The 9,670-nt window shown below is 49.3% G+C and overlaps 1 protein-coding gene across 2 annotated transcripts in view; it reads left to right on the top strand.

Annotated features, from left to right (window-relative positions):
* The window catches only part of ZNF165 (zinc finger protein 165), a 7,388-nt gene extending 1,504 nt beyond the window's left edge, over nt 1-5,884 (top strand). The window contains exons 1-4 of one of the 2 annotated variants that reach the window (XM_014541927.1): nt 7-75; nt 2,445-2,923; nt 3,178-3,316; nt 3,910-5,884. In XM_014541927.1, coding sequence (XP_014397413.1) covers nt 2,516-2,923; nt 3,178-3,316; nt 3,910-4,817 — 1,455 coding nt within the window. In that variant the 5' untranslated portion in view covers nt 7-75; nt 2,445-2,515 and the 3' untranslated portion in view covers nt 4,818-5,884. Of the gene's footprint in view, nt 1-6; nt 76-2,444; nt 2,924-3,177; nt 3,317-3,909 lie in introns of those variants that run through there. The other variant, XM_005869007.2, reaches the window with a different exon arrangement.
* The last annotated feature ends 3,786 nt before the right edge of the window (nt 5,885-9,670 follow it).

The following is a 9,670-nucleotide window of genomic DNA, read 5'->3' on the forward strand; positions in this document are numbered from 1 at the left end:
CCGCGCTGAGTGACTCGACGCCCCGGAAGCATCACCTCGTCCAGGGACCAGGCCGGGCCGGTCTCAGCCGCGCAGGTCTGACCCCTCCCATGTCCGTCCTCGGGTCCGACGCGCAGACTTTCCAAGGTTCTGTGAGCCGGGACCTCGTCTCTGGGCTCGGGGTTGGCCCGAGGCTGGTCTTCCTCGCCCTTTCTGTGGTCTCGTCGCCGTCCTTCCATTCCTACCTCCTCTCCATGACGATCTCATGACATGGGGTGGAAGTGGTTTTCCAAAGGACATGTCATTGTCATCTTAAATAGAGAATTTTCAAAACACAAAGCATCGGAAACTTCCCTCATTTCCACTCTTATCCAATAAGTGAACAAATGTGGAACCCCTCCCCACCTCTAGGAAATGGCGGCGACCCCGTGTCCACAGACGGGCATCTCTCCCCGCCTCTCAGGGTTCGGGTATTCGGCGCCTCCATCGTTCAGCGTGTTTAGTACTGAAGCTTTCAACACTCGCAGCGTCTCATGTTATTTAAGTGTTTTACATCCATGTGTTTTATGTCATTTCTCTTCAACTCTTTTCAAATTTCTTGCAAACTCAAACGCTTTTCTTCAATTCTTTATAGCCATACATCAGAATCCAGGTTCCCAGGTGCACCTCATAGTAACCAAGTCAGCATCCCTGAGCCCTGGAGCCGGGCCCAGGAATCTGTTCTGACAGAGTTCCCACGTGACAATCAGGCCGCGAGCCCAGCTCTAAACGCAGGCTTCTCTGGGAACCACTGTGCTACTGCTCCTAGCCCAATGCTTTGGGGGTGTTAACATCCTACATAATAAAACCCTAATGTGCAAATCGACGGAACGGCAGAAGGACTGGTCGCTATGGCTCTCACTGACTACCAGGGGGCAGCTCAGCCTGCAGGCCCCGACTGGAGGTGGGGGGCGAGCGAGGGCCCTGATTGCCCCACCGGTCCCCCCACAGATTGGCCCTGATTGCCCCCCAGACCTAGGGACCCTACCGGTGCACAAATTTCGTGCACCGTGCCTCTAGTTAATAAAGTGCTTGTCAGCGGGACAGTCAGGAGCTACATTGATGGAATGTTCAGTGGACAGACCTGAAACACTGATGTTTGCATTTAACTATTGTGCTCTCCAGGCTGCACCTCTGATTTCCTGTCATTACGGTTTTCAGTTCAGAAACCAGACGGACCATGCCCACGTGCTCACAGGTCTTGAGGAAGTGATATTCAATCACTAGACTCACAGAAGACAGATACGAAAGTTATGTTGCTGGCTTTTATTTTATTGGTGAGATGATTGAACTTAATGTCCAAGACCTGGACAGACTGTGAAACTAGGAAGGCAGACAGTCCCTGATGGGAGGTCATTCTTCCCACGAGCTGTTACTGGCTGCCCAGTGCCTAACGGAGAAAGTCTGTTCCAGGCACCTGACATCGGAGGCTTCCAGGGCAGGGCCTGTGCTCCTGTCATGTCCTTGGACAAACCTATCGAACTTGCTTTCCCAGCTCTGTGTCCCTGCTGTTAACCACTTGGTCAGCCTCTCCATTGCTTGTCATTTCCTGTCTCTCCCACATCCCCTTCAAGTCCCCTCCATTCTTCAGAAGTTAGCTTTCAGTGGCTTTCCCTGACCGTTGCTGACTCCTGTGCCCTCTCGCACCCCCAGAGCCCCCTCTGCCACTGGGCGTCAGTGAGGCCATGTCACTGGAGGGCAGGGACAGGGACTCTCTTCTCAAACGGCCCCAATAGCTGCAGGTGGTCCGTTGTCACCCAGTGAGAAGTACAGAGCATTTTCCTATGTGGAATTGGCCATTTAAAAGCAATTTTCTGAATCTCTTCTATTATTGTCTGTATAACTTAGAAATAATTTTTTAAAAAATATATCTTTATTGATCTCAGAGAGGGAGTGAGAGGTAGAAACATCAATGATGAGAGAAAATCATTGATTGGCTGCCTCCTGCACACCCCCTACTGGGGATTGAGCCCACAATCTGGGCATATGCCCTTGGCCAGAATCAAACCTGGGACCCTTCAGTCCGCAGGCTGACGCTCTATCCACTGAGCCAAGCTGGCTAGGGCACATAGAAATAATTTAATTGCATGTGGCATGTTAACATTCAGTCTTGTGTTGTATTTATATTTAAATGCTTCTCATTTAAATTACCTTGGTGGTGGTGTGTTTTTTTTATGAGTTTACTTGAGGCAAACTTACGGCATATGCCAGGAGCAGGATTTCAAATGCTCCCTAAATGATCTTGCTTATAAGTTTGGATGTTAAACTGTGTTGAGGTAGGAATTATGTAGCAGTTGTATTCCCAACGCAGGCGTTTCAGTATTTTCACAGAGTAAACGCCCAGTACCTCTTTGTGTAATAGAAAATGACTAGTTCCATAATGTGGTCTTTCTAGACAATAATAGTAACTCTTTTTTACTCTCCAGGAGAGCTCTTGAAACTAAAAGACCCTTCACAAGGCAGAAGTGGGTTTTGTGATCATTCATTCTATCCCAAGATGATGACAGAATCCAAGAAAGCTGCAGCTCAGAATCCTCAGGAGGATGAAGGGCCCCTGAGAGTGAAGGTGGAGGAGGAAGATTTTGTCTGGGGGCAGGACGCTGGCTCGGGGAGAAGTGATTTTCTCAAGCAGGAGCTGTGCCGGCAACTGTTCAGGCATTTCAGCTACCACGATGCACCTGGGCCCCGCCAGGCACTGCACCGGCTCCGTGAGCTCTGCGGGCTGTGGCTGCAGCCCGAGACGCACAGCAAGGAGCAGATGCTGGAGCTGCTGGTGCTGGAGCAGCTTCTGAGCATCCTGCCTGCGGAGCTGCAGGCCCTGGTGCGAGAGCAGTGCCCGCGCAGCGGGGAGGAGGTGGTGACAGTGCTGGAAGACGAGAGAGGCAGCGGTGAGACAGCGCTCCAGGTACAGAGACGATGGGCGAGCTAAGGGCTCCAGAACGGATGGCGTCCCACAGTGGGAGAGCTGAGCTCCTAGTTCAGGATGCATTTATGTCTCCTTTGCTCTCTGTTTGGTATATGTCATATCTCACCGCTGAGTCAGACTTGATTCTTCCTTCCCCAGTTTTGTGTTCCTACATGAGGTTTTCTTTGTTTGGGGAGATGTTTAATTCTAACAGGGACTCTCTCCTAAGTCCAGATGTACTTTGTTCTTCTCAGGTTCCAGTCCCTGGACATGGACAGGAAATATTCAGGAGAAAGGTTCCATCTCCTGGACCAGCATTTACTGACCAGCTCCAGCCAGTGGACACCAAGGACCTTCAGGCTTCTTCAGAACCCTGTCTCCCACTGAACTTCGGTAAAGTTGTGTCCGTAGACGGAGGGACAGGGGCTCTCCCTTCTTAGACTGTCCCATTAGCTGTAGGTGGTCCTTTTCTTTGCCAACCAGAAGTGGATGGATGGATGGATGGACGGACGGACGGATGCTTTCAGCTTTGCGTACGCACACTCCGGAGTCATTTATAACTTTACTTATCTCACGCATCTGCATCCTCATCTGCTTTCTTGGAAGATGGTGCCTCCCCTTTTTCCTCTAAGCCTAACCATAGACGTGTATCCTAGATCCAGAGTCCCCCTGGGTCCCTCAGTCACACTCGGAGTTCTTTGTTCCTACTTTGTCTTCCCCTCCTGTTCGTGCTGGCGAAGCTCCTCTTCCCAGGCTTTTCTGTTTCATCTGCTCCTCCTGATGGGTGTCTCCTCTCTCTGCCAACCACTGCACACAGGACCGGCTTGTACTGAGTTGTTCTTCTGTGTGGTTCATGCCTCTCTTTTGAAAGGCCATGTTTTTGGAATGGCCAAATGAGGTACCAATTTGTAACTATCTTGGGTGTATCTGAACAATTTATTTTCTTCCAGCTCAGCAAATCTCTTCTGTCATTATTGTCATTTTAGATCATGAGAGTGAAAACAACGTGTCTCTGTCAAGTCTTGACGTTCATGGAAACACAGGCTCACAGAGAATTGTATCAGGACGACCTTCGACGTTTGCATCAGAGGAGTCTGCTGCGCCTTGGGACATCTCCAAGTCTGCGGGCCAGATAGAGCAGCAACAGGAAAACGAGCCTGGGGGGTCTCGGAGACCATCGTCTGCTCAGGACGGAGGTTTTAGCAAAATCCTCACCCACAAAAATACACTTTCAGATGAAATAATAAGTAACAATGGATGTGACAGACGTGTAAACCTGAACCCAAATGAATTTACACACCACAGATCTTGTAAACACAGTACCTATGACCAAAGTCTCCAGTGGAATTCGGGTTTTATTATGCATCAAAGAATTTATGTTGGAGAAAAAACTCCCCAACGTGGAAAATCTCTCAAGCACTCAAACCTTATTAAACAGACAGCAGTTTTCAGCGGAGAGAAAACCCATCAATGTAGTGAGTGTGGGAAAGCTTTCAGGCACAGCTCAAAGCTTACCAGACACCAGAAAACCCACACTGGAGAGAGACCCTATGAGTGCAACGAGTGTGGCAAAGGCTTTGGGGGGAGATCAGATCTCATTAGACACCAGAGAGTCCACTCTGGGGAGAGACCCTTTGAATGCAAAGAATGTGGAAGAGCCTTCAGCCTGAACTCACACCTCATCCTGCATCAGAGAATCCACACCAGAGAGAAACCCTATGTGTGCAGTGAATGTGGGAAAACCTTCAGGGTGAGCTCACACCTCATTCGACACCTGAGAGTCCACACTGGAGAGAAACCCTATGCGTGCAGCGAGTGTGGGAGAGCCTTCAGTCAGAGCTCGCACCTCAGCCAACATCGGAGAATTCACAAGAGGGAAAGCCTGTTAATGTGAGGGACTGAAGTTCATAGGGAATGCTAAGGAAATAGCAAAATGTGGGAAACATTGAATACAGAGTAAATCCTGGGTGGGGTGAGTGACTGACAGCAGCATCTCTTTCCTCCCTCTGGTGCTCTAGTGTGCGGTCCTGCCTGTGGTCTGGCCTCTCTGCTTTCTGAAAGGCTAGGCTGCCAGACCAGACGAGCAGAGTTGGGGGAGGCAAATAAATAGGTTAGTCCAGCGGTGGGGAGAGGACAAAAAAGGACCTTCTTACGAAATAACCCTGATCACAGTGTGGGGGGGCTCGGGGAGAGAGTCATCCTCAGCCCCGCGTCGTGGTTCTGCACACCAAGGCTGCTCTGCAGCCGAGGACAGAGCTGGAGGGTTGTGTGAAAGGGGACTAGGCAGTGGTGGCCCTCCGACAAGTAGGGTGTAATCTGCATCGAGGTCCTGCCAGGAAGTACACCCAAGGCAAGAGGCTGGAGTCAGAGATTCCAACAGGAAGGAGGGGTGTGGAAGGAAATGAGGCAAGAGGTGGGATCAGAGGTGAGCAATGTGTTCACGTGGGAGGGAACCTAGATCCGGAGGCGACAGCTGCAGTCCTGTAACGGGAACCTTCCTGCCACGTGTGCTTTGTTTGTGGACACCTTCCTGGGCTGAGTGGACAGAGACTGCAGTTCTGGGGGCCTCTCGACTGGCCACTGACAAGTGAGGAGGGCAGAGGGAGTTGGTACCAAAAGCAAAGCTTCTGCAACTTTAAACCAGCACAGAAATGCATCTATTCTAAATTCCTTGCCCGTGTTCCCATTTATCCTGTAATACCCTGGTGAATAGTAGGGTGGTTATTACCCTTATTTCATTGAAGAAAATTTTGAGTTAAAAGGAATTCGGTAACTTGTCAACAGTTACAAGATTATGAGGTGAAAAGAAGGATTCAGCTGCTCATCTAGAGACGCGGTTAAGCCATTACCCCAAGGCATCTGGCCTGCTGCAGAGAAGTTTTATGACTGTTTGTATAAAGTAGGGGTCCTCAAACTTTTTAAACAGGGGGCCAGTTCACTGTCCCTCAGACCGTTGGAGGGCCGGACTATAGTTTAAAAAAAAGACTATGAACAAATTCAGCAACAGGCAGCGGCGGCAAAAACACCCAGCGGGCCGGATAAATGTTTTCGGCGGGCCGTAGTTTGAGGACCCCTGGTCTAAAGGATCATCTCCATATGAGGGTTGACTTTGGAAAAATTGCCATGTCCAGAGGACAAGACCTTCAAGCTTCTCTTGCTCATTCCCACGGCATCTTTTTGTTCCTGAATTCTTAATGAAACTGCCACAGCGTGCAGCCATGCGGGCAGTCTGGTGCCTCCTCAGAGTTGAGCCACCTGGAACCTCTCCCACTCTCATCACATGCGTGAAGTTTATCTCCTCTGGATTCTCAGATGCTGGGCGAGGCCAGTGCTTTCGATAGAAGCTTTCCTGCATTCGTCACGGTGGCGGGGCGTTTCAGGGGAGAAACAAATTAGGTTTTCCCACACTTACTACAGTGACAGTTCTCCCAACTTGGGTTCTCTCGTGTCCTGAAAGGTGGGAGTGCTGAATATAGGCTTTCCCACAGTGTAGTTCCCCGTGTTTGCTAAGATTTGAATTCCAGGTGAGATTTTCCCAACATTTGTCACCTGTTTGTTTGAGGCATCTGCACAGTTGCCTTCCTCGTCTGTCCCCAGTGAGTCATGTGCAGGTCTCACCTCAGAGGTGGTGACTGGGCTGTCACCACAGCCCTGAGTGCCCAGAAGGTCCTGAGCTTGGCTTGATGCTGTTGTCCCAGCCTGGAAATTCTCCATTCTATCTTCTTCTTGTTTCTATTAATGGTCACCCAAGGATATCTTTCCCCACAGGTTTTTAGAGAGTGGAAGGGAAGGCGGGGGAGGGGGGAGAAAGAGAGAGAGAGGCATCGAGAAGCATCCATGTGAGAGAGAAACATCAATTGGTTGCTTCCCGCACACGCCCGGACTGACTGGACTGGGGATTGAACCTGCAACCCAGGTACATGCCCTTGACTGGGACTCAAACCTGAGACCGATGCTCCGGCTGACTCTGTGACCACTGAGAAGCACCAGCTAGGACTCCTGATTTTATCTTTAAACTTGTGCTTTGTGAGTGAATTAAATAGGAGAATGGGCCATGTACCTGAGCTGAGAACATATCTGTGTTTCTTTGCCCCCCTGTTGTATTGAGCATTTGTGTTCCCCATGAGCACAGATTTCAGTGGGCCCATGAGTCTTGGGAGTTCACTGAGGCTCAGAATATGAAGGGGAGCAGAGTAGGCCACCCCAAAAGGGGCCACTTTGGCATGTGAATTATTTTGAGCTGAAGGAAATTGAGACCCAGCAGACTCAGGAAAAAGTTTAACCTCTCCCTTAACTATCCAAAATTTTTATTGTGGGCCTGTCCTAGAAAGAGAGCTATGAAGAGAGTTAACTTTTACCTGAGTGACCTTTATGTAGGACAGGGCAACCCTCAGAACCAAACATCTGCCCTTATCTTCCTGCGAATCACCTTCCCCTGGAGCACCAGGCCCCATCCGCCCTCCCATTCCTCAGCTCAGGATGACAGACAAGCCTCGACTGCCTTTGGGTCTTATCTTTTTTGGTGCTTTTGTATGTACAAAATTAAAATTGTTTTTCTCCTGTCAATCTGTCTTCTGTGAATTTGATTATTAGGCTAAAGAACCCAGAAGGGAAGAAGGAAATTTTCCCACTTCTACACACACATGGTAAGTGTGTTATGTCTGCATCTGAGTCACTCGTGGGCCGATAGCCAGGTGAGTCTGTACTCTCTGCTGCAACCAGGACTTGCTTCTAAGTCAGAAGGTTGGCAAATGGAAGCATCTAAGAAACAGGAACAACCAGGGAACCCTACAATATTCTTTCTTATTTGTGTTACTTCCCTGTATTAGGCAACCACTTACTGAAAATGACAACACAGAAGGAAAGGGAAGGAGAGCAGCCCCCTATCCCCTTTCCTGTCAGTCTTTGCCCATCAGGTAGAATGTGTGTCTGTCAAGAGTGAGGGTTCACCCTAGCCTGTTTGGCTCAGTAGATAGAGCGTCAGCCTGCAGAGCACATGCCTTGGTTGCAGGCTCAGTCCCCCGTGGGGGGGGGGGGGAGGGGTATGCAGGAGGCAGCCAATCAATGATTCTTGTCATTGAAATTTCTATCTTTCCTCCCTTCCTCTCAAATAAAAATATATATTTTTTAAAAAGAGCGAGTTAGGGCTCAATTTCTACAGCATGTCCACTCAGTTTATGGGGCAAGCAAAAGTAGTTTTACAGTTCTAATACAAATAATACAATAATTAATACAAGAATGTGCACAACTGTAAACCTACTTTTGCCTACCTCGGTTTGGGAGCCTCGATATAAATTGTCCATAATTTTGGTGTTTCCACATACAAGTTAAATGTGTTTGTATTTGCATTTAAATTGGCATTGCAAAATATAAAGGTGAACAGGAAAACTCATAGTGATCATTTAAATTTTTCTTTACTTCAAATGACATTAAATAACAAAAACATCACGAATCAAGAGACAGTATGTGGGGTGGGAGGATAAAAACGGTTTTATGGCCTAATACCTTTAACATGATGTTTTCCTGCTTTTTAAACAAGGGGACCCACTTTCAGCATGAAGCCTGCAAATTATGTCGCTTGCACTTGTCTATGTAGATGAATTTCCTTAAATATTTGCTTCTTTGGAACAAATTTCTTATTTTCCGTACTACTTTTGTCTCCTGAAATAAACAAACTGCAAAGATATACACAGAAGAGGCCGCAAGTCACTCAGCGCATGTCCGACCCGCCGCCCTCCCTGCGACTGGCAGCGTGGCAGCCGGAGGCACGTGGAGCGGCGGGGACCAGGGCCAATAGGGAGGTGAGGGGCAGGACCAAGCGGGTTCGCAGGTCCACTTCTGCCGGGTCCCAATTTAGGTGAGCACTTCTTGGGGACCGGTTTCATGAGTGCATTTTCTCCGGACCGAATATACATGAGCACTTCCCCCTGTACTAAATTCTTGGGTACACTTCCTCCGAGCCCAATATACGTGAGCACTTCCCCCCCGGACTGAATTCTTGGGTTCACTTCTCCCGGACCCAGTTTACGTGAACACTTCCGCTAGACCGGATTCTTGGATGCACTTCCTCCGAACCCAATATACGTGAACACTTCCGCCGGTGCGGAATCTTGCGTGCACTTCCGCCGGACCGGATTCTTAGGTGCACTTCCGCTGGACCTAGTTTACGTGAGCACTTCCGCCGGACCGTATTCTTGGGTGCACTTCCACTGGACCTGATTTTTTTTTAAAATATATTTTATTGATTTTTTACAGAGAGGAAGGGAGAGAGATAGTCACGCCCCCTACTGGGGATGTGCCTACTGGGGATGTGCCCGCAACCCAGGTACATACCCTTGACTGGAATCGAACCTGGGACCTTTCAGTACGCAGGCCTCCACTGAGCCAAACCGGTTTTGGCCCACCGGACCGGATTTTTGTGCGCACTTCCGCCGGACCCAATGTATGTGAGCACTTTCCAATGTATGTGAGCACTTCCGTCGGACCGGATTTTTTTTTTTTTTTTTTAGTATATTGATTTTTTACAGAGAGGAAGGGAGAGAGAGAGTTAGAAACATCGATGAGAGAAACATCGATCAGCTGCCTCCTGCACGCCCCCTACTGGATGTGCCCGCAACCCAGGTACATACCGTTGACCGGAATCGAACCTGGGACCTTTCAGTCCGCAGGCCGACGCTCTAGCCACTGAGCCAAAGAGGTTTTGGCCCGCCGGGCCGGATTTTTGTGTGCACTTCCGCCGGACCGAAT

The sequence above is a fragment of the Myotis brandtii genome, unplaced genomic scaffold (assembly GCF_000412655.1).
Source record: "Myotis brandtii unplaced genomic scaffold, ASM41265v1 scaffold2814, whole genome shotgun sequence".
NCBI lineage: Eukaryota > Metazoa > Chordata > Mammalia > Chiroptera > Vespertilionidae > Myotis > Myotis brandtii.